This window comes from Etheostoma spectabile, chromosome 13, assembly GCF_008692095.1.
Source record: "Etheostoma spectabile isolate EspeVRDwgs_2016 chromosome 13, UIUC_Espe_1.0, whole genome shotgun sequence".
NCBI lineage: Eukaryota > Metazoa > Chordata > Actinopteri > Perciformes > Percidae > Etheostoma > Etheostoma spectabile.
In genome coordinates this window covers 21,218,597-21,242,553 of record NC_045745.1, presented here as the reverse complement: position 1 = coordinate 21,242,553, position 23,957 = coordinate 21,218,597, and the positions used below count along the sequence as shown (strand labels likewise).

Here is a 23,957-nt window from a genome sequence, read left to right as displayed (position 1 = left end):
AAGCATTGCCGATGTTGGTGAAGACCTTGCTGTATTTCAGTGTGGTGTCTGTGTTGTGTGGTCCAACATATCCTGCATCAGTCAGAGCTGTGTAAAAGGCCACCTTTGGTTTCTCTGTCAACACACAAAAAAAAACATAATTTATGTATGTCATTGAACTTAACAGGTCATGTGTATGTGTGTGTGTGTGTGTGTGTTGTGGATAAGAAGTTCATCACCTGCACTTTCTCTCTCCAGCTGTTCAATTCTTGAATTGCTAACGAGAAGTTCCCTCTCAGTGCTGCTCAGTCTGGTCTGCAAGTCTGTAATGCAAGACAGGGCCTTTCAGAGCAGAGCAGCTGTAACATGCACAACAAATGGTAGCAGAAGTATTCAGCCACTAAAAGTCCTGCATTGAAAATGTTACTTAAGTAAAGTATGCAAGTACCATAAGAAAATGTACCTAAAGTAAGAAAGTAAAATCACTTATGGTAGAAAAATCCACAGTTCTGTCAGTCAACTTGACACTGTTTAATGGTAATTTAAGACGGACTTGCAGGCAAATATTTTGGGTACTTTAACATCATATTTTATTACTACATGTGTTTTGTGTGGAAAAATCTTAATTTGTAAAGTAACCTACTACTAAAGCTGTCAGATTAATGTAGTGAAGTAAAACGTACAGTACTGAGCGAGAGCCTTGTAGCCTGCAGCCACGAAATGGGCTGCAATGTAATCCTATAGGGCAAAACTGTCAATGTACTTCCATAAAAGGGCTCGTTATGGCCACGGACAGGCTCAGATTGTTATTATAAGTGACTGACAATTTTATGGAAAACACTGTTCAGAAAAAATAGCCGTTTTTATGTACCTTTTGCTTGATCCAGTCTGCTTGTTACTGTGGCTAACATGTCTCACTCAAATGGTAGTCTCATTCTGTAATCGCAAGAGGTGACTTGTTGCTGTACACAGCGTAGTGTGAGAGTTGAGAGAAGATTGCCGGGAAAAGTTTTTTGTGTTGGAGTTAATGAGCGCATTTGCTCCATAGGATTAGTTGCAGACTGTTTTGTGGCTGCAAACTATGGGGCTCTCGTTCTAAACTGGACCTTTTTCAAAAAATGTTGTCCCCATTAGTCAATTAGCACCAAAACATGAGAAAACAGGGTCCATGTTGAAAAATACCAAAGGTTCCCTTTATGTTTTTAAAAACACATTGTTTTTCTTATACTGTCTTAAACTGTATTGCAAACATAGACCGTTAAGGTCTATGTTTGCAAAGGTAGATCTCAAGCCGTGGGAGGAGATGCTCAGACAGGGGGGGGGGCGGTGTATTCTAATAAGCCTTTATGTGACATAAGATGAGAGACAAATCTGACTGGCTTTTGAATCCAATGTTATCTGAGGCAGCCCACAAAAAACTGCCTGGGTTGTCAGGTTTCTCAGTTTGTGGGCTTGTAGGCACCCAAATGTATGTGCAGAAGCACTATAAAGTTTTCATGATATTCCCATGTAACAATAGCATAGAAAATAACAAACCATAAAACGTATAAAACCATCATGTTCAGTGAAATACCTGCATTCTCTTTTTCTAGGTCACTTGTTTTGTTCTCGGTGGCTGTCAGTTCAGTTTCCAAAGATAACAGTTCTGTGGCTGGACTGAAAAACAGAGGTTTGATTTTTTTGTGAAACAAATTCATTTCTTGAACAGTTTAACTGACACAATGAGCTCTTTTATATTTTTCAATAAATGCAAATGAATTATCATTTGCATTTTTGATTTTATTCTGGAACTCACAGTAAGTGCATCAGTGCATTGACACACTTTATCACCGTATTTTCTCTCTCCAGCTGGTCAATCCTGGACTTGCCAACAAGAAGTTCCCTCTCAGTGCTGCTCAGTCTGGTCTGCAAGTCTTGAGTTAATGGAAGACAGTGAACTTCAGAGCAGAGCAATTGTTAACATGCACAACAATTATACTCTTTACAGCAACTTGAGCCTCACTTTTTTTTGAAGTAATTCTAAAAATTTACTAGAAAGTATTATAAATGTTCATGAAAAGATTCACAATTCCCAAGTCTAACACTTACAGGACATTATCAACACCAACTGAGGAAATGTAACCAGTCTTTACCAGAATTCTCTCTCTCTTCATGTATATCCACATACACCTTGGGCTCCACCACCATGTCTCTCAGCGCTCTAACCTCTGCCCAGATTCAGGGTGGTTGGCTTTGTGCTCTGCTCGTTTTTTTCCTCAACTGCATCTCTTGGAGCTGTCTCCTGAACCTCGTTATCTCACCCACCTCGACGAGGCCTCCCTCCTCCCTCTGAGCCCCTGACCCACACAGACCAAGCAGTAACGCAGCAAACCAAGAACACGCCCTCATTGTCCAGTTACACGTCTTCACAAAAGGTACAGTGGTAGAGTTGGCCTGTCATATAGTCTCCAAACTTCCGCTGGCTGAACGAATGGAAAAAACACAAATGTTTTTTGTGTAGCTTATTCAAGGCCTCAGACGATTCATGTGGCTCTGTGATGGTGAGAAAATACAAGCTGCTACAGGCTGGTGGAACACTTTTACTATGACACCATCTCATGTAGTCACAGCTGTGCATACACCGTGTTCATTAATACACACACAAACAGTTAGAGAAACACAATTATCCTAATGCTGGGACCTTGAGTGTGACTGAGGGTTATCTGGTTAAATTGAGTGAAGGGAGTCAACAGTCTCACTACTTATCTCTTTCTCTCTGATATATTATAGATTGATATAAGAACTATCCTCCGTTACAACATTGTGAGTCTTTTAAATAATTGATTTTGACTTCCTATCTTATAAATTATTTGGTGTTAAATCACTGAAGCCAAGAGAAAGTTAATGTGTTCTCTTGAGCCCTCTGGTGTTAATCTAAAATACTTTAACTGAGTTTGGACAATATAAGCTCCTTCAGACCGGTGAACTATGGGGTCAAAGTTCAGGGTCAGATAATCATACAGTCACTCTTAGTAGATATAAGGCATAAACCCCCCTGAGGCATTTTAATGGATCACATTGTAAAGGTTTTGTTTAGATTGTTGATCATACAGTATGTTGGTTACGTTTACTTTAGATAACTTTTTATAGATTGGACTTCACTTTGATATCAAATTAATTCCTGGTTATTAAAAACATGAAAAAATGAAACATGAAAAAATACTTTTTAGATTTCTTTGGATGCAGATCCAAATGCGGGTGTAAAAGATTGTGACGTTTTGATGGAGGTTTATCTCTCCTGTTGCTTTTTGTTGTTTCATTTAAATACATAAAGCATGTTTACTATTTATGGAAACAGATTTTTAGTTTGGCTAAAAGTTGATGATTGAATGAAATCTCCAATATTAACTCTAAATGAGAAATACATCTTTGTTCATTTTGTTCAAGATGTCTATTCTAACAATTTGTTGTGGTGCCAAACATCTGTCACTGGAGGGCGGTATTTTCCTGTTACTCTTGAAAAATATATTGAGTTATGAGTAAAGAATAAAGTCTGAATTATGAGATCGGCTGACTTTAAACTCAGAAATCAAATACATTTTCTACATGAGGCCCTAATCCTCTCCTGTATCATACTATATTAAATGTATCAGCTGCAGTAAATTATTTTTTACATTTAAATATGTTTCTTTGCCTGAGTAAGATTTTTAAATGCAGAAATTCAACTTGTAATGAAGTATTTGTACATGAATGTAATGGTATTTTTACTTAAAGTGACTATACGTAACTTTGGAATGTTTCTGAAAATAAGTTTTCATCTAATGATCATAAATGATCTGTAAGTGGAAACGAGACTTACAATGAAAATAACTATTTTTACATAGGTTTTATTAATGCCCTGCTGGATCCGATTTTTCCCGCAAAGTCACAAAATCATTTACAGCAAATAGACAGCGCTGCAGGGCACAGATTCTGATGGGTCACAGATTTTGACATAACATTTATTAAAATAACTTTAGATTGCACCATGTGGTTGTACGTCAGAAGTCCCCCTTCCTTTTAGTGTGTGTTTGTGTTGGTCTACTATTTTCTTTTACCTTGTCCCCCTGTACTTGTGTAAAGGATCATTGGGTTTCATGAAATGTGCTACATAAATCTACATTTTTATACATTGGTTGCTACAGCAATCACCTAATGCTTTGGCTTGTGGCACAGTGACAGTAGTCTACATCCTTGACGTTCCACTTCTGGGATTCTTCCGTTTGCCGTAGCATAATCCACCGAATGCATGCAATTTCGCTGATTTCCGTTTCCTTCCGCTTTCTTTTTTGGGGGGGGGAATTTAAACTAAGGACTAACTGCTTCTCAGATCTCTGCAGGGTAAACTGAGACAGCTAGCTAGACTATCTGTTCAATGTGAGTTTTCTCTCCCATGACTAGTGCAGTGGCTCCGTCCGGCGCTTTAGTGGAGTGTGGAGGAGCAAGACCCTCCTACGCTCCGCAGCCTGTGGATGGTCTGCCACGCAAAACTACAGCAACAGTGATACCCGGTTTACCTCACGATACATCCAAAGAAGGCCAAGTTACCACATGCAACACATGAAATGCAACAATACATCTGTAACGTATTCTCTTATTATTCTCTTGTAAATGAATGATTTTCTGTCTGAGAAAAATATTCATTGCAACTATATAACCACCCGGTAACGCTAACTCAGTAATATACAGTGGGAAATACAACACTGTAAAGAAAATATGTTTACAACAGCAGCTGTAGCAAAAACACTACAACTTTTGTCCAACTGAAGGTTACATATATCCACTCTGAGTAAAGGATCTTATTACTTCCACTACTTGTAGAACATAAACTTTGTTTATTTACAAACACAACTTTAATGAGTGTTTGATTTATTTGAATATTATTTCCTTGTGATGACACAAGATGAAAGTCAGATTCAGAATCAGATTATTTGACACATGCAGTAAATGTACATACATTAGTTTTGGAGCCAGTGGTGCAGAGATATATCAGCAGTTCTAAAGACTCAACGTAGCCAATAACCGTTTTTGTGACAAATCTATGGCACAGCAGTCTAAATAACATCCTCAGTGGGAATAGAAGGGAGCCAATGAAAGGTGATGTGGTTATTTGTATCATCAATTCACCTGGTGAATTGATGATACAAATAACCACATCAACAAGCCACATCAGTAGCTTGTGCAATTAGCTCCAAGTCAACAAAGTTAGTTACATGCTCAACACTCGCTTTTTCCATTATTTCATCAGTAAAAATGATCTTCTGGTTGTTTTTGTACACATATACACCCATAAGACCTGTGTGATTACCGCACAGTAAACTGGAGATAGCAGACCCCTTTGACTGGTGCTGTGAAGAAACCTAAAGAGTAAGAGTATAAAATGAAAAACAGTAATGGATTTATGTAGATGTACATAACACATGTTCATGTGACCTGCAGTACATTACCTGTAGCTGGATCGTAAGCATTGCCGATGTTGGTGAAGACCTTGCGGTATTTCAGTGTGGTGTCTGTGTTGTGTGATCCAACATATCCTGCATCAGTCAGAGCCATGTAAAAGGCCACCTTTACTTTCTCTGACAAAACGAAAGTAAATGTCATTAGTGTGTGTGTCCGTGCAAGCGCGTCTGTCTGTGTGACTAAGTTAGAATCATCAACATTTTCTCTCTCCAGCTGTTAAATTCTTGACTTGCTAACGAGAAGTTCCCTCTCAGTGCTGCTCAGTCTGGTCTGCAAGTCTGTTAATGCAAAGACAGGGCCTTTCAGAGCAGAGCAGGCTGTTAACATGCACAACAAATGGTAGCAGAAGTATTCAGATCCACTAAAAGTCCTGCATTGAAAATGTTACTTAAGTAAAAGTATGCAAGTACCATAAGGAAAATGTACCTAAAGTAAAGAAAGTAAAATCACTTATGGTAGAAAAATCCACAGTTCTGTCAGTCAACTTGACACTGTTTAATCGGATAATTTAAGACGGACTTGCAGGCTAATATATTTTTGGGTACTTTAACATCATATTTTATTACTACATGTGTTTTGTGTGGAAAAATCTTAATTTGTAAAGTAACTACTAACTAAAGCTGTCAGATTAATGTAGTGAAGTAAAACGTACAGTACTGAGCGAGAGCCTTGTAGCCTGCAGCCACGAAATGGGCTGCAATGTAATCCTATAGGGCAAAACTGTCAATGTACTTCCACTAAAAAGGGCTCGTTATGGCCACGGACAGGCTCAGATTGTTATTATAAGTGACTGACAACTTTTATGGAAAACACTGTTCAGAAAAATAAGCCGTTTTTATGTACCTTTTGCTTGATCCAGTCTGCTTGTTACTGTGGCTAACATGTCTCACTCAAATGGTAGTCTCATTCTGTAATCGCAAGAGGTGACTTGTTGCTGTAACACAGCGTAGTGTGAGAGTTGGAGAGAAGATTGCCGGGAAAAGTTTTTTGTGTTGGAGTTAATGAGGCGCATTTGCTCCATAGGATTAGATTGCAGACTGTTTTGTGGCTGCAAACTATGGGGCTCTCGTTCTAAACTGGACCTTTTTCAAAAAATGTTGTCCCCATTAGTCAATTAGGCACCAAAACATGAGAAAACAGGGTCCATGTTGAAAAATACCAAAGGTTCCCTTTAATGTTTTTAAAAACACATTGTTTTTCTTATACTGTCTTAAACTGTATTGCAAACATAGACCGTTAACGGTCTATGTTTGCAAAGGTAGATCTCAAGCCGTGGGAGGAGATGCTCAGACAGAGGGGGGGCGGTGTATTCTAATAAGCCTTTATGTGACATAAGATGGAGAGACAAATCTGACTGGCTTTTGAATCCAATGTTATCTGAGGCAGCCCACAAAAAACTGACTGGGTTGTCAGGTTTCTCAGTTTGTGGGCTTGTAGGCACCCAAATGTATGTGCAGAAGCACTATAAAGTTTTCATGATATCTCCCATGTAACAATAGCATAGAAAATAACAAACCATAAAACGTATAAAACCATCATGTTCAGTGAAATACCTGCATTCTCTTTTTCTAGGTCACTTGTTTTGTTCTCGGTGGCTGTCAGTCTAGTTTCCAAAGATAACAGTTCTGTGGCTTGGACTGAAAAACAGAGGTTTGATTTTTTTGTGAAACAAATTCATTTCTTGAACAGTTTAACTGACACAATGAGCTCTTTTATATTTTTCAATAAATGCAAATGAATTATTCATTTGCATTTATTGATTTTATTCTGGAACTCACAGTAAGTGCATCAGTGCATTGACACACTTTATCACCTGTATTTTCTCTCTCCAGCTGGTCAATCCTGGACTTGCCAACAAGAAGTTCCCTCTCAGTGCTGCTCAGTCTGGTCTGCAAGTCTTGAGTTAATGGAAGACAGTGAACTTCAGAGCAGAGCAGATTGTTAACATGCACAACAAATTATACTCTTTACAGCAACTTGAGCCTCAGCTTATTTGTTGAAGTAATTCTAAAAATTTACTAGAAAGTATTATAAATGTTCATGAAAAGATTACACAATTCAACCAAGTCTAACACTTACAGGACATTATCAACACTCAACTGAGGAAATGTAACCAGTCTTTACCAGAATTCTCTCTCTTCAGTATATCCACATACACCTTGAGCTCCACCACCATGTCTCTCAGCGCTCTAACCTCTGCCCAGATGTCAGGGGTGGTTGGCTTTGTGCTCTGCTCGGTTTTTTCCTCAACTGCATCTCTTGGAGCTGTCTCCTGAACCTCGTTGATCTCACCCACCTCGACGAGGCCTCCCCCTGACCCACACAGACCAAGCAGTAACAGCAGCAAACCAAGAACAGCCCTCATTGTCCAGTTACACGTCTTCACAAAAGGTACAGTGGTAGAGTTGGCCTGTCATATATAGTCTCCAAACTTCCGCTGGCTGAACGAATGGGAAAAACAACAAATGTTTTAGTTTGATAGCTTGATTCAAGGCCTCAGACGATTCAGTGTGAGCTCTGTGATGGTGAGAAAATACAAGCTGCTACAGGCTGGTGGAACACTTTTACTATGACACTGTCTCATTTTGAATTGAGTTGGTTGTAAAGCTGGATGTTGTGATAATTAGCTACATTTGATCCCCACAGAATAGTACAAATAGCAAACTCATGTCATTTCAGTTACAAATGAGTTTGCTTGATTTGCAAAAACCTGTGAAACTGACAGACTGGAGTGTATATTTGTTACCTCCACTAAAATACGTTTTTAGTCCTAAATGATAACATGTGTTTCAAAATATCAGAGTTATCCTGAAATATCAGGGTGGCAATTCATATATTAACTGCACTACAGTGAAATATCATTTTAAATGTCCTATGGCATAGAATCTGACTCACATGGCATTTTGTTAAAATGCCAATATTGCTGGACTGGATTTTATTATACATACAGATACATTGATATAACATCAGCCAATCAGATTGTCCATCAGAATGTATATTTTAATGCATATGCAGATCTGAATTTCTAAGAATGATCCATTATTAAAATAGGAAAATTAGAAGATTGTGAGAACCTGATGGGGTGTAGTGTAACATACTGCCTTTCACTGACACATTAGGAGGCAAGAATGATTAAATTATTATCTATGAAACAACTCCTAATGTCTGCACAAACATGAAGCAAATTAGTATATGATCACTGTTAATGTAATGAAATAATATACACAAAATAACTTGATAAAATATTGACACAACTTTGAGGTGCAAGTGAAATTATAACATTTTGTCACTTCAATTTTAAGGCATGTTCTACGGCAGTGGTTACAAAGTGGGGTCCAGGGGCCATGGTGTCCCCAGCAAAAAGGGGAATAGGTTATTATTAATAAAATTCCTAATGCAATGACAGAATATGACTATTGTGGTTATTGCTTTCATACACTTTCTATAATAATACATCTAAAAGCAAAAATATTATCAGTTGGGGCTATGGTCTATTTTGTGGTCATTTGTACTCGTTTAGGGGTCCTTTATGTGAAAAGGTTTGGGAACCACTGCCCTAGGGCACAATATAGTTTTGGCTGAACATCATTTCTTAACACTGGACTCGAATTAGTCTAGAAAATCCCATTCTAAAATAACCAAAAATGTAACTATTTTTACAGACCTCAAAAAACATGAATGGCGATGTTATTTAAGGATTTATAGCACAAATAAATAAGGTCAATGATGCAAATTAAAGCACTTAAGCAATGCATTGATGAAAAAAAGAACACTTCCACTTGACATATTACACAATACCATTTACACAAGACCAAGGTTAGCCTTAGCCTGGACATCCAGACCCAAATCTGAAAGATTAAGGGTCTGGCATTGAGTAATGAAAGGCGCCCATCTCGAGGGGCGGAACCACGCGTGCATTTGAAAATCTCACTGCACGCAATTGGATAACACTACGACCAATCACAACAACACACAGGGTGACGTATCCAGAGCCCCATACGCTTAGCTACCAGTGGAGCTAACTGGTAGATTAAACTGTTGTCATCTGTTTAGCTCGCCTCTGGCCCGTCTATATCAGATACACCGATGTGATTGGTGCAGCTCGGCTATAGTTAATGAGCAGCATTACTCAATGCCAGAGTAACTTGCTGAGCAAATTCAAATGGTGCTCTCGCAAGAACTCTGGATTTCCAGGGTAGGTTAGCCTTACTCATGAAGGGCAATAAAGAACAAATGATTTGTCACTGTTCGGTCTATTATAGTGACAGTCTAAAAGATCGGTCCAAATAAACTAACACGCAGAATTTCTGGCTGTATGTTTGGTATCCAGCCTGTCCCTTTTTGAGGATGTAATGAGGAGTGTAATGGAATAAAAATCCACTCAGTGAACCCACACCTAGATTTGTGAAATGCAGTGCACACGCTGTTGTCAAAAATCTTTACAGTGTGAATTACTACTAGACTTAACCAAGTTAAATGAAAACAGCTTGTTTAAAAAGGTAAACATTAATGGATGCCATACTGTTTATCTCAGGGAAAAAACAATTACATTCTACCAGCAGTGATTGTCTCCAACACTAACCCTGAGAAATGCATGAGCTGAGGAACATGCTGTAAAAGAAAACAAGAAGGTCATGAATCTACTATTCTGCAAACAATTCAGGGTATGACATCAACCCCCCAACTTAAAGTACACCTAATGCTGAGACGCATGAGCACAATGATACCAAATAAAACCTTAGCAACTCAAATCAAAATAGTAAAAAAAAGTTCAAGGCACATCAACAGTCTAGAATACAAAATATAAAAACTTGAAATGGCAGAGCTCAACCTTGTCACTGTATACTACATTACTACCATGATGAAACAATAAAGGCACTTGTGTGCTGTTAATAATAGAGGCAGTCCATGAACCAAGTAGCAGAAACAGCAAACAAACACAAGTGAAAGACCAATAGAAAGATCAAACACTGCATTTAACATTGTTATGGAGCGTCACATCTAGGCACTGTCCCTACACATATCTGCTGGTCAGATTTAGATTTTTCTGAGTTGAAATTACTTTTATGTGTTAGATCACAATGCCAATTTCACATTGAGAGTTGTCTTTAGTGTATTTGTAGTGTACATGAATACATACATAATGTATAATCAGAAATTTGGGCTTTTTATTTACTATTTTCACAAGTTTAGGAAACACTTTGCTGGTTTGAAAGAAAATGACCATATTTCCTAAATCTATTTTTATATGTATAACTTTTAAGAATTTTCCCCAGCTTGAGAAGAAAATGTACCTAATTACATCCAATGCAGGAACTTTGCTAAAGCCGTTTTGTGTCAAATGTTAACCTCAATCTCTGTACCAACATGTTAGGGCAATAATGTATAACTTGTCATTTGGTTACATTATTATATCTGACCATCTTAGAGCTAAATATCCCTTAAAACATCAGCTACTCATTCACATCAATCCTCAGCACCATGTCCTGAATCAGTGTTAGATACACACATGAATGTGTTCATTTTATATAAAAGAAGTGTGGAAGGTGCTGTAGTGTAGCAGGTGGTACAATCTAGCATGACAACCTGTGCAGGCAGCCAAAAAGTGGCTAAAGTCTTACCAAAGCACACAGTCATGGTGTATGTGAATGCCCGTCTGTTAGTTTCAGCCAGGTAAAAAATGAATCAAATATTTTGAGAAAGCACTGAGTCACAACAGCTGGTGCCCTCCTTCCCCAACTTGCAGGACTAGGATCACACTTCCTCAAAGAAGGCCATCTGAGACTGAGACATGTATGCTGAGTTTCGCTGCAAAAAAGGCAGAAATCAGAACAAAGAAAGTGCATTTGTGGTGCAATTAGAAACTCAGAGATAAGAAGTATGTGTGCAATTATGTAAATATTAATACTGATGCAATTAATACTACCATGTTTCACATGCTCCAAATCTTAAATCATCCCACAACAAATCAGGAACCATTTGAACGGTTAGCTCTTTTGACTCACAAAATACCTGTTTATTGTATTGAATGCCATTTTTCGCTGTATAAAATAAATGAATAAATACATAAATAAATGAATGAATTAAATAAATGTAAATATTCATATACAAATTAATCAATTAGTTAAAAAATATAGAATTTACATTATTAATTCATATTATTATATATTAGGTTTTACTTTTAATTATGTCATGGTACTTTTGATTCATAGGTCCACATTTATTTATTTCAATAGACTTATTTCCTTATGCCACATTTATTTATTTCCCTCTATTTCCAGTTCTTAAATGCAAATCAGTGGGCGTGGCTATCTCCTTAATAATGGGCTTGTGTGTAAACCACTGCTGTGGAGATAGGTCTGGCAATGCGAGGCAAAGCATAAAGGGAACTGTATTTCCACTATACACACAAGCCCATTATTATAAACAGAGGGTAAACACTTCACAGTATTAGCTGGATTTACTGGTTTATTCCCTCTATTAGACATTCTGACACGTAACCAATCATCAGTAAAACTAATAATGTTAGTAGTAATAATACAAAGAAGAAGATGATATGAAGTGATCATACGTACGTTGCTGTGAGATATGTAGACAGGCTCCTGGACGTAGGCCCTCGCCTCATTGCGGAGGCTGTAGACGCCCGCCTGTTGCTGCTGCTCTTCCAGCTTCAGAGACTCGATCTCTGTCTTCAGCTCCTTCAGCTGGTCCTGCAGATGTTTACTCTTCTCCATGTACTCCAGCCTGCATTAATGCATGACAAGATATTAAACACAAGCAGATCTGAATTGTCTTTCTAAAGTGTTGCAGGCAATTTGAACTCACCTTTCTCTCTCAATCTCCATAGACAGCCTTTTCATGTCAGAGTCCTTGAAGTCGAGGCGCGTAGATGCTGACTCATAGGCAAAGTCGGCTGCTTCAGGAGGAGCAGGGGGAGTAGAGTAGGCTGCTATGAGCTGGAAGACATGCAAACAGATGTCAACCAGGTAGTTACACTAACTGTTGACAAACAATGGCAACAATTTAAAGTTTTTAACTTAATATAATATTATAATAAGTTTATTTGACACAGCAGCTTTTACAGACAAAGTCACAAAGTGATTCATATGATAAAAATTGTTAAAATACAGTTAGACCCAAACAGTAAATGAGCAAGTGAAAAATAAATAAAATACCAATGGAAATTAAAGATTTAAAAAAAACTTAAAAACCCAAAGTTATAAACATGAACAAAAGCGAGTTTAAACAAGTGAGACTTTAGCTGCTTTTTATGAGCTTTGACGAGACAACAGAACCTAAGACAATAGGAAGGGCATTCTACAGAGTTGGAGCCACCACTTCAAAGGAGCGGTGACGTTGGACCTTTGGTTTTCAAACGAGTGCGAGGAACCACAGTAATCCTTGGTTAGAAGACCTGTGTGACCTGTAAATGTAACAAGAATAAATGGGAGTGATGTGGGACATCCTGCTGGACCTGGTCAACAGCCATGCGTCAGCGTTCTGGACCAGGTGTAGGCGGCCCAGGATGCACATTAAACATTTGTATAGTCCTGTAACTACTTTTTGACAGCTGTTATTCCGAGCGTAAACACGAAATGAAAGCAAACTATTACTATTCAACTAAATTCAACACATAATTAAACACTTCAAAACAGTTGGTGATACATGCTCTCTGGCCAAACTGTTTCTGTTCAGTAGAAGTAAAGCACAGCAGAGGCTTGTACTACGAAGCAAGATTTGGTGTTAACGAGGTAACATCAGATTCAACCCAGGGTTTTCTGAATCATGATGGTGGATTACTTGTTACTGGCTTAAATCACCGTGGTAACTTATGCTGAACACCTAACCTGGTCGGGAGCAGGTTATGTTGGAGATCAGGGATCAACCCGTGTAGATGCATCGCCTACTAACCAATCAATACTCGATTGTTAACGGCGTCACCGTTCTTAAAAAAACAGCTGGACCTCGGTGCGCGGAGAAAGAAAGTAAGAGACAGAGAGAGAGAGAGAGAGAGAGAGAGAGAGCAAGCGAGCGAGGTGGGCTCATAAAAGTTAAAACGTTAAGAGACTGACAACCCTGTTAACATTCCCCGATGGGTATCTTATGAAAGATATCAATTTTAAGCAGAGGGAATTACTTATAGGCTATTTGTGTTTTACGATGATAAAAGTACTGATTATTTAAATGGAGTCTGGTGGGTTTGGTGAAGGCGAATACACCCTTAAATTAATAAATATAAAACATATCCAAATGTTGGCTGAGTGAGTTTAGCCTACGGGACTTCGCATAGGTCAGCTTCTTGAGTCGTGTGTAGCCAATGAGCACATAGGTTTGAATTATGTTTTTACATTTTTTATTTGCTCTTCCGCTTCCCATTGCCAGGGTTGCAACTGAAATAAAAGGCTAAAGCAACGACAGTTCATGGAAAGCACAACTGTAATTATGGTCAGATCTTGTGCCTGACTGATGGAGAAGCGTTTGCATTTACAGCATCGGCTTTTTTGCCAGCTTTCCTTCCTGTTTTAAGAAGCAGCGAATGTATTGCGTTTTGCCTGTAAAATCATGTTTGTGTTCTTCAAATTTATGTTGAATTATAGTTTGCTCTTCTGATGTAAAATATGTGGCTCTGGTAGATGTTTGCAATAGGTCATGCTGCACCAACACCACCTCTTTTATGTGAACGCGCACGTCTCTGGATTGGGAAACCCTGGGTTGATTGAACTTGTTGGTAACCACCGTCATGACACAGGTTATGCGGGACCGCGGTTGTTAGGTTAGGTGAAATCCAGTTAGAAATCCAGGGCACGTTGATCTTGATTCATAGTACAGGCCTTAGGTGATTAAAGTTGCTGTAAGCGATGTTGGGTAACAGCATTTTTTGTTGAAGTTCAAAGTATTTTTAAACGAAACAAGACTAGCTCGCCTCTCCCTCCTCCTCATCCCGTTGTCCCCTGTCCCTCCCTTCTGTGCTTCCACGCACTAACCGGCCCAAATCCTTCTTGGTGGTTATTGGACGCTGAAAGACTGTTGTGTTTGGTGGTGCAGGTGGGCACAGTTTGTTTTTGTTGCCGTTTGTAGACCCTGGGCTGTCTACAGAGACCGCACTTTTTACAGTGTGTTAAGGGGACAGGCAGCTCGCAGATAGTCAGAAGATGTTTGCTGTATGTGACAACAAATGTTGTAACCTAAAAAACGTGCAACATCCCTTAGAGCGCTTTTAATTGCTTTAGCTATTTACAATGACTGCACTGTAACCATTTTGTTACAGTTTTTTTCAGAGATATTCAATTTATATTTCAGAGATATTTAATAAAAACCTTAACACAAGAAAGCTGCATTGATCCACAAAAAGAAATAACAAAGGCGACACAAATAGCACATAAACATCAGCATCATCATCATCACCGTACAGGGTATGTTGTTTTTGTGATCTCCAGCAGCTTCTGTTTGGCTCTCCGCTCAGCATCCTTTGCCTCAGTCAGGTCCTGTTTCAGGTGATCTGCCTCCTTTAACCTGGATCCAGAGGTTTTGTTAGTTCAAGTGTGATGGAAGACAGTAATAGTGTTAATACTATTTACATGTAATAAGATGTATCGTAATAAGATAAAAATGTCATGTATTAAAGAAAAGCTCTAAGTAAAATAATAATGAACTAAAACAAATGCTTTAGGCAACACTAGTAAAGACGGTTCTAGACCTTCTCTCAGACTGCTCCACCAGTTTGACAGCAAGCTGCTCTGCCTCCCTCATCTTCTGCTCCATCAGTCTTTTCTCCTCCTTGGTCTTCATGGCGGTGACCTCGAACCTCTGCCTGTCCTGCTCAGCTTCTGCCGCCTTGTGGGCCAACAGCTTGGCCTCCTCCTCAGCAATCTGGGCCTTCTCTGCCAGCAGGTCCGCTGTCTCCTCGGATCGCAGCTGGAGAAAATGCATTGTAACATTTCAAGGCTCTGTGAAGTTATGCAATTAACAACGGGAATGTAAAGCTTCTTGCCAAAACAAGAGCTCATCCAAAAGTCTGGAAAATTCAAAAAACGATCTAATGACAAAGATGAAGCTCTCACCAGTGCCTCGTTAGCCAGTCGTGCCTCGTCCTGCAGCTGGAAAAGTCTTCGTTCCATCTCTTCTTTTGCCCGTTCCGCTTCCTCTCTCATCTGTTTTTCCCGTGCCAGGATTTGACGCTCCATCTAAATAGAGGCCAAGATTCTTAATTAAAGCTAATAAAATGAACCATGATCATTGATGATAAATATGACTGTAGTTTCCATATGTACTGTATGCAAAGTGAAAATCAAGTCTAATGTGTTATTCGAATTGCTCCAGTGGAACTGAGAGAGTGCTGACCTTCTTGCGGGCCTTTTCCTCTTTTGCTTGAGCCTTCATCTGTTGCACTTCAATAGAGTCCACCTTCCTCCTCCTCATGAACAGATCATGGTTACCAATGCACAACTGTAGGATCTAAAGACACAAGAAATACAAACATAATCTTAACTGTCAAACTTCTAAGTTTGTTATAGTTGAACATTTACATGTTAAAAGAGGTAAACCAACCAGCTTGTTGACACGCAGTTGAGATGAGTAGAATTTGAAAACATCTTTCTTCTTATCCAGGGGTTTGATTGTAAACTGCAACATGGGAAAGTTAAAAATCTCAGTTCTCCTGCACTACTGTCAGATAGCCCAGCTTTGATGCCTTTACAACAGTTCAGCTAACTGGTTAAAGTGAAAATCATGTACTGAACTTTTGTAGGTTTCATGAACAGCTTTATGCATTGACAGTTGTATTGTCTTTCACACTATATTGCTTCTAAAGTAAAAACCAAAATATTCAAGCATACTTTCATAACAAAATAGTTTTGGATGTGGAATACATCCAGTTTAACTAAAAAATAAAAAAGTTAATGCCAAGAGATATTACACCCATTTTCCACTTCTTCCAAAGTGACAGGGTTTGTAAAAAAAAATGCAGAATGTCCTGACTGAAAAAAAGTCAACTGCTTGCATTTACCTCCTTTTCGCTGTAAGAGATGTTGCGGATGCCGCTCCAAGGAAAGGATTTGTTAGGGTTGAGTTTGCTGTTGGGGCTGTAGATGTGAAGACCCTGAGCATCCACTCCAAGTAACAGGTCTGTGTCCCTCTTATTTTGCTGTCATTGTGACATGCAATCCAGGCACATAAACCAACATGACAATAATGATTAAGGTTGCATTTGTCAAATTACCATCAAAAAGTTTCATAAATGGACGTAACATTAAGGCAGAGTCATTTAAACTCACAGTAATGGCAAAGTAGCTGACACCGTACATCTCAAGGTCCTGAGCAATTTTTAAGTATTCCATCTCAGCCTCATCCCTGAATGGGGCAATGTACAAATGAGGAAATGAAAGGCATATCAATGCATTATACATTAATAACACTTCAAGTACAGAATCTAGGACTACACCTTTTGTAAAGGGGTTAATTTCTCTTTACACGCTGTATTTCAAAAGCCCTCCTGGGTCAGTCCTACCTGGCGATGCCTCTGTGCTCTGCGTACCAAGCTGTGATCTTCTCTTCCCACATGTCAGCTGTCATTTGGTACTGCATCAAAACCTGGGACAGACACAGGATCACAGGAAAAACATTATATTCTGCATGCACACACTAAGCACACAATTATTGGTTAACATCTGTAACAAGAAAGCACACCAAAAAGACAATTATAGATTAGTGAACAAGAGTCAAATATGCAAATAGTACTGTGCACTTACTCTTTTTGGCAAAAGCTCATCTTGTGCCAGGAAGCCTGGCTTATGAAAGTTTGGGTCATAGTCTCCATACTGTAATTGAGATTGAGGGGGAGACAGTAGCAAACGACAAAAAAAGAGAAAAAAAGAAATGTTGACATTACTGTTGCGTTAATTAGCAAAACTTAACTAACTGTAAATAAAATACAGATTTTTTTGCTCCATCACATATATGTTATTGAAATATGTTGCCCTGTATCTTCTTTCAAAGAAAAAAATCAGAACCCAAAAGGGAGACATTTATTTTATACTTGTTGGCCTCATGAAAGTTCCCCATAGGCTTCTTCGCATAAAACTGATCAAAACATTTTATTTTAAAGTGTATTCGCATAAAGCAACTGCATAGGTGGACTTTAATGGACAGTGTGTTTTGAGATACAGGTAGGACAAGCATACTGTAGGTGCAGTAAATGATCGTAAGGGACCTTGCATAGCGTTCTTACCTTGGCCTGGACAGCATATGATGCCAAAAGAACAGATGCTTCAGGGGAACAGAATATCTCTTCATCCAATATCTGTTTTTTCACCTATACAATAATTTGAAGACATGTATGTGCATGTATTGAACCAAGTAAATATTTCTATTCAGGTTTCTAAAACATGAAGATGAATTATTCTACCTACATATAAAATAAATAAAACCAACACTAAAAATGTGTATGTTCAAAAATGATTAGGCCGATTGTTATTTTACAAGAAATGTTATTGGTTATATTACTTGTAAGAAGAAGAGGTGCTGAGTTATCTCTTGGACCAGCTCTTCTTCTACTTTTTCTGGGAAGAATTTTGCCAGGAAATGAAATGTTATGGGAGAGTCCTTGGGAACCTCCTGGTCCAAGACCTTGGTGAACACATAAACAGTAGAAGAAAAGGGCACAATAACAAAGTTATTATACCAGACAATCACTAAAGGCTGAATGTCATGGCATGATCAGTGTCTGTGTAATTAGTTAATAGAAACACACTAAACAATTAGGGAATGAATTGCTTAATTGTTTGACTTCTAAATCATCAACTATTTGAATAATCAATAATGACATTCTTTTGTAAATTGCAGCCCTGCAAACCAGGTTAGCCTCACATTGTAAAATGTTTTGGAACACATACTGTACAAATCATCGGCACTGTCCAAACATTTTAACCACATGGCATCTAGCATAATGCTCAAGGTATGTGTTTCTGGAATCCTCATTAGCCAGTTTAACCTTCACAGGTTCACTCCTTCACTCACCCGTTTCTCTGGTTTCAGCCAGGCGTAGGTGTCCTTTACTGTGTACCTGAGTCCGAAGAACCAGGTCTCCCTCAAACCAACGGTGCGAGACACCAGGTCAAACAGGTCTTTACCTTTCCACTTAACCTGAGACAAACAGTGAGTGATAAAGAGAGCAGTGAGTTAAGATGCTGAAAGCAAATGTGTTGGTTTGCAGATGCTGTTCTATACCCATTTCTGTACTGTTAAAAGCAACACAAATTTAAACTAATAACTCATTCTATTTTGTATAGAACAGAACATCACTTTAATCTTTATGGTGAAATCTTGATTTGTGTGGGTTTCTTTAGTATTTTATAGGTGAGGTGGGCCACCTTCACTAACATAATAAAACACTAATACACTTTATCGAGAAAAATGCAGGGGCCCAATTTCACACAATGTCACATATTTAACAAAGTTTGGCTATCAATTTAACTGTCATGTTCTAGCTAAATTACGGTAATCACAACACGGGATGTGGCAGGAACTGGGTAGCTTACATCTGCTAGATCATTTCCTGGAGAAAACCCTGACTGATGTTGTATGACATTTTTCAGTAGGTATGTGTCTTAGATGCCAAAAAATAATGGTTATATATGTAAATGCAGGGGAATTCTTGTCTCATTCTTTCTAAGAGTACAGCAAGGTGCTGGAACTTCTAAACTGATACATAAGGCATCTGAAAAGTCTACATATTACAGCAAAACATATACTATTTGATATGCAAGAATATTGTAGGCTATTCTTCAGTGAGCTTGTCCATAAGTCTGAGATGGTTAATTTCATGTGTGCCAACAGGGGATACACATACAAATGCATTCATACAATATATAGTTAAGCATTGACCTAGACATGGATCACTCATCCATACAGATAGATATATAGATAAAAGCATCCCTTTAGGCTTAAAGATTTTCTGAATAAATCCATACCTCACAGCTGAACTCCATTTCTGCATCCATAGTGATAACTTTGACTTTAAAAGTCTTTGGCTGTTTCTTCTTCAATCCAAGGATAGACATTTTTGGGGTTTTGGTGTGAAAGACACTTGTGGAAAAGAACACAAGTATTTCAACAGTAGGCATTTTCAGGACAAAACATGACATTTTACAAGTGATAAGAAGAATGCACCTAGTAAATAAAATAAATCATTTTATTGTAATATACACTTTTAAACTTTTGGAGTGATTCAAGCCATCGTTCTGACAGCTACTGTAACTAACGTTAAGTGTTTTGAGATCTGGAAATTAGCTATCAGACGATGTTTCAAGCGGTTTTACAGATAGAATATCAGTTACTTCTTTGTTAAATACAACATGCAGATAGAATATAGAAGAGGCCCATTACCAGCGAGTAACGTTTCAAACTTCTGCCGTCCAACAAGGCTCAGAAGTGCAATGCTAAGCTAACGTTGATACTACTAGACAGAGTTAGCTTTCCAGCTAGATAGCTATGCTACGAAAACGGGCCAAAACAAGTTGCACAAAGAGCGAAACTTTTGAGAGATCTCCATAATTAAATGTATCAAACTGTATCGAATTTACTTTGTAGCTAATTAGGGTTAGTTCAACTATCACTAAGGATACAACTCTGCTAACGTTATCGGCAGCTACGAGCTAAACATCACTAGGACTTTCCAGAAGATTTGTTTTGACTCCCACTCTACAGGTGGGAACACGAATAGCAGCCTGGGATAACGCTACTGCGCATCTGCACGCGTGAATGGCGCATTCACTGGTTGTCGGAAATATATGATTTACAGGCGGTTTGTGGCAGTGAATGCACCAGAAGGGACGCTGAGATGCGCTTATAGGAACCTTTGGTGCAAAATAATATGTCTGGCTACTGCTTGAAAAAAATAACATTAAACATGAAGGTAAAATAACGTACAGACAGATAAAGAGTAAAAAATGTTTGGCAAAAACAAAAATGTGCCATAAGCTTTCTTTACCCTGACAGTCTTTACTGAGGGAAATATGTACCATAAACCACATACTATAATTGCTTCCTGGTCCATTGGATCGTTAGGAAACACCCATGGGAAACGCTTGACACAATCAGAACAACCATTTCCAGGTAGGCCTACCTGTCATCACTGTGACTATATATGTAGGTTCATTTATTGGATGATGTTAAAGCCATCTGATGTAGCTTATACTTCTCAATACGCTGTCAAACTTACAGGCAAAAACGTTTTCTTGACCTTTGACGTTTGTTTCCACAGTGGCTGAACAGATGTTCAAACTGCATGGCTCTTGTTCTTTTGCAATTTAAAACTGTGAGGATTGCCTAGTTCTGATATCTGTTCTTACTACCCTCACTTGACTGTTTTGTCTCGTTCTTTCTTTCTTTGAACAGGTTTGTACATAATGGAGGCTGTCACTAACACATTTGAAAGTGTAAAAGCGGCGATCTTATCAGCTCATGAAAGCACCACATCAGTAGAAAAAGTCAACTTCTACAACTCCTGGGCAGAGAACTATGATCAGGTTAGATAACTGAAGTCAAATCAAACAAAATCAGTAAAGTATTTGCAGTATTTGATTTGCCCAGTTAAGTTATAGGAAATGTATTTTAAATGATGTTAATGTGCAGAAATCAAGTAGAACATGCATTATTGCTAAACAAGCAAAATAATGCAGTCTTATCATATCATTATGTGGCTATCTGTTTATCTTTTTAAATATGTTTATTTATATATATTTAACCTAATTTAGCTTTACTGTGCTCATGTTCACCTTCTTTTTAATGCTAAAAATTGTTTGAGTAGGATGTGGCTGTTCTGGACTACCGTGCACCAAGTCTGGCAGCAAACATCATCTCCTCCCATTTCAGCAGTGATCGTGAAGCAGCTGTAGTGTTGGATGTGGCCTGTGGTACAGGACTGGTGGCCAAACAGGTAAACTCACAAAATGGAGAACAAAATTCTGCACTTATGGGATTCTGGTCATAGGAAAATAGAATCAAAAGGAGCAACTGCTAAATTTTAGTCTTGATGCAGTAATACATAATTTAATATTTAACGAAGCCTTTTTTCTATTTTCTCTAAAATGGGATGTTTGTGTTGTAAAGTATTTCCAGTTAATCTAGTCTCTCCTTGCAAATATGAACTTGTTTAGATGCAAACCTTTATTTAAAACCTTTCCCTTCTTGCTCTTGTGTTTTTAAAGCGGTACAAATCCTATCAGTTTTTAGTATTCAGTTTCCATGTTCATTTGAATTGAGCAGTAAGACCGATAAACAACCAAAAGTGTCTCTTTACAGATGAAAAGACATGGATTTGGACATTTTATGGGCATCGATGGAAGCGAGGCTATGTTGAAGTTGGCCAGAGAAAGTGGGTTGTACCAGGACCTGAAACAGTCCTTGCTGGGAGAGGGGCCGCTGCCTGTCCAGTGGGGTAATTTAATTGTTTCAATTATTTCAATTTTTTACACATTCACCACTGTGATTCAGTAAGCGATCCTCCATTGGGGTGGGTTAGCAAATTTAATAAACTTATTTTAAAAAAAAACAACCTCTTCTCATCCATGATATTATGGTTATTAACTAGTATTAATCATTAGTGTTATTATAGTACTCTAAACTCTCTTATCTTCTTCACTCTGTCACCTTTCCCCTCTACTTCCTCGTGCAGGTTTGTTTGATGTGGTTATGATCGTTGGAGCACTGAGTGTTGGTCATGTCCCGGTTCGTGTCGTCAGAGAGTTGTGCGAGTCCACCAAACCAGGTGAGAATATATATTTTTTGGGCTTTATGCTTCCTCAACTGCAGTTCAGATTCTTTGTTGAAAAGAAGTATCTCCTCACTTTAGTATAGTGTACTGTTTGAATCACTCAAAAACACCACTGCACTCTCACCTGTTTCCACTAGGTGGCTACATTTGCATGACAACCAGAAGTAACCATGACAATGTGGAATACAAAGCCGCCCTGGAGCGTGAGCTCAAGCAGATGGAGGACGAAGGGCTCTGGACTTGTGTAGAGGTGGCTGAGGTGGAAGACTGGGAGAGAGCGGTGTCACAGCAGGAGGATGGATACATAGCTGGTGCCGTGTACCTCTATAAGAAACTAAAACTATAGCACGTTGCACATCAATGTAGATGCAACGTCACAGCAGCAAAAGTACAAAACAACTCAAGAAGATACAAAATATTCAAATAACTCACTTTACTCACAATAACACAAGTGTTCCTTTTTAAATGAACAGCATCACAGGTCAGGCAGCACAAATGTCAGTGAGGCTTTGATTCACATTAATGTTCAAACAGGAAAAGTGGTGAAATAAAGCACTCTCTAAACAGTATGCATACAAAATCCTTATTTTTGAGTGTAATGCACAAAGAAAATGGAGGTGCTGTGTTTGTTAATATACTATATAGACTGTGTGTGTGTGTATACACATATACAGTATCTGGGCATAGGGCTGTCAAAAGAAGATGGTTGAGATTACAATGTTACTTACAGACTTGCAAGAAAAATACACCTGTGATTGTTGATGAATGTGCTGGTGGTGTATAATACATTTCAATTACATAAAAAGCTGTTGCTATTTGAAAAGGTCTTGAATATATTTGTAGTCAAATTTTAAACATTAAAACATAACCTGCATAATATGGAGGGATGAAGAGTCAATTTATTTTGATCTGACAAGGTCTGGTGTGTTTGAGTGCACCACTGACCAAAGGATGGCAGTGTTTTTCAAGTGGTCTCCTGGTGCTGTACAGCCAAATATTGTTAAAGCCCACTGAACTTAATTTAAATATTTTGGCTTACTTCAGTGTAGTTTTATTCATGTATTACTAATTTTTTGTATTCTCTCCCTTTCAATTGTATGCAAAAAAAATTTTACAGGTTTAGTTCATGTATCTACACAAAGTCTTCTCTAAAGTTAGACTTGTGCATTTTGGACAACTGGCATTATTAAATTATGACTAGCCAATGATGCTGTTGCACATTTGAATAAGAAAAACCCAAATAACACATGTTCCCAAAACATGATTCACTGAAACTGAATTTGAATGTTGTACAAACACACTGCGCCTCCCTCCTCTAACCCTGCACACCTCTGCGGTAAACACATTCTCTGTCAAACCTGTTTGACCTGTACATTTGAATAGCCAAGGCTGAAAGTCCAGGAGGATGTTGTTTCCTTTAAAGGCTCTTTTCAGCTTATGATGTATGACATGTTAGCATGTTTTTCAATATATTTATATTAGTAAAAAAGACTGGCTTGCCCAATCAAATTATAGTAATTTATTGAAAAGTAAACATACAAATATCTGTCATTAATATATGTACAACAAAATAAACATAAAATCACATTTCATAGTGAGCGAAATCTAAAAAGTAACTTTTTATGTGCAAAAGTGGAGTTTTCCATGGCTATAGAACTCATCCAATGAGGACATACATGTACAGTACATGAATTCACTAAATGCAATGGTATTAATTCAAAGTAAGGAT

The 23,957-nt window shown here is 38.2% G+C and overlaps 3 protein-coding genes and 1 long non-coding RNA gene across 7 annotated transcripts in view; 2 read left to right on the top strand and 2 right to left on the bottom strand.

Moving 5' to 3' along the window:
• Window positions 1-7,893, bottom strand: part of LOC116700501 (complement C1q-like protein 2) — an 8,436-nt gene extending 543 nt beyond the window's left edge. Inside the window, exons 1-4 of one of the 2 annotated variants that reach the window (XR_004334669.1) lie at window positions 7,582-7,893; window positions 7,271-7,354; window positions 5,445-5,546; window positions 5,202-5,357 (exon numbers count right to left, since the gene is read on the bottom strand). Coding sequence is in view for 1 of the 2 variants with exons in the window: in XM_032533769.1 (XP_032389660.1) it covers window positions 5,332-5,357; window positions 5,445-5,546; window positions 7,271-7,354; window positions 7,582-7,822 (453 nt within the window). In the remaining variant the exon portion in view is untranslated. The remainder of the gene's footprint in view (window positions 1-5,201; window positions 5,358-5,444; window positions 5,547-7,270; window positions 7,355-7,581) is intronic. The other variant, XM_032533769.1, reaches the window with a different exon arrangement.
• nf2b (NF2, moesin-ezrin-radixin like (MERLIN) tumor suppressor b) overlaps window positions 1-19,514 on the bottom strand; it is a 20,519-nt gene extending 1,005 nt beyond the window's left edge. Inside the window, exons 1-17 of one of the 2 annotated variants that reach the window (XR_004334668.1) lie at window positions 19,425-19,514; window positions 18,472-18,597; window positions 17,959-18,081; window positions 17,684-17,767; window positions 17,205-17,273; window positions 16,964-17,046; window positions 16,731-16,806; window positions 16,463-16,600; window positions 16,006-16,080; window positions 15,799-15,912; window positions 15,519-15,641; window positions 15,155-15,372; window positions 14,868-14,970; window positions 12,283-12,413; window positions 12,033-12,201; window positions 11,079-11,265; window positions 5,563-5,567 (exon numbers count right to left, since the gene is read on the bottom strand). Coding sequence is in view for 1 of the 2 variants with exons in the window: in XM_032533768.1 (XP_032389659.1) it covers window positions 11,212-11,265; window positions 12,033-12,201; window positions 12,283-12,413; window positions 14,868-14,970; window positions 15,155-15,372; window positions 15,519-15,641; window positions 15,799-15,912; window positions 16,006-16,080; window positions 16,463-16,600; window positions 16,731-16,806; window positions 16,964-17,046; window positions 17,205-17,273; window positions 17,684-17,767; window positions 17,959-18,081; window positions 18,472-18,597; window positions 19,425-19,514 (1,776 nt within the window). In the remaining variant the exon portion in view is untranslated. Of the gene's footprint in view, window positions 1-5,562; window positions 5,568-9,967; window positions 11,266-12,032; window positions 12,202-12,282; window positions 12,414-14,867; window positions 14,971-15,154; window positions 15,373-15,518; window positions 15,642-15,798; window positions 15,913-16,005; window positions 16,081-16,462; window positions 16,601-16,730; window positions 16,807-16,963; window positions 17,047-17,204; window positions 17,274-17,683; window positions 17,768-17,958; window positions 18,082-18,471; window positions 18,598-19,424 lie in introns of those variants that run through there. The other variant, XM_032533768.1, reaches the window with a different exon arrangement.
• Window positions 9,154-9,986, top strand: LOC116700503 (uncharacterized). Its single transcript, XR_004334670.1, has 2 exons — window positions 9,154-9,273; window positions 9,657-9,986. It is a non-coding gene; the product is annotated as an uncharacterized LOC116700503 (long non-coding RNA).
• Window positions 19,515-20,330: 816 nt separating the features above from the next.
• Window positions 20,331-23,924, top strand: mettl27 (methyltransferase like 27). Of its 2 annotated transcripts, none has more exons than XM_032533503.1 (6): window positions 20,331-20,568; window positions 20,851-20,981; window positions 21,263-21,391; window positions 21,757-21,892; window positions 22,130-22,222; window positions 22,366-23,924. In XM_032533503.1, exons 1-6 carry the CDS (start codon window positions 20,469-20,471, stop codon window positions 22,572-22,574), a joined length of 798 nt encoding a protein of 265 aa, XP_032389394.1. In that variant the 5' UTR covers window positions 20,331-20,468; the 3' UTR covers window positions 22,575-23,924. The 2 variants fall into 2 exon arrangements, with proteins under 2 accessions (XP_032389394.1, XP_032389395.1); XM_032533504.1 differs by having other exon boundaries at window positions 20,544-20,601.
• The last annotated feature ends 33 nt before the right edge of the window (window positions 23,925-23,957 follow it).

Excerpts from the sequence above, each read along its gene's own strand:
- mettl27 (XM_032533503.1), top strand. The coding sequence starts at position 20,469 with ATGTACCATAAACCACATACTATAATTGCTTCCTGGTCCATTGGATCG. Across the intron at positions 20,569-20,850 it reads ATCAGAACAACCATTTCCAG|GTTTGTACATAATGGAGGCT; the intron begins GTAGGCCTACCT and ends TTCTTTGAACAG. Across the intron at positions 21,893-22,129 it reads GCCGCTGCCTGTCCAGTGGG|GTTTGTTTGATGTGGTTATG; the intron begins GTAATTTAATTG and ends TTCCTCGTGCAG.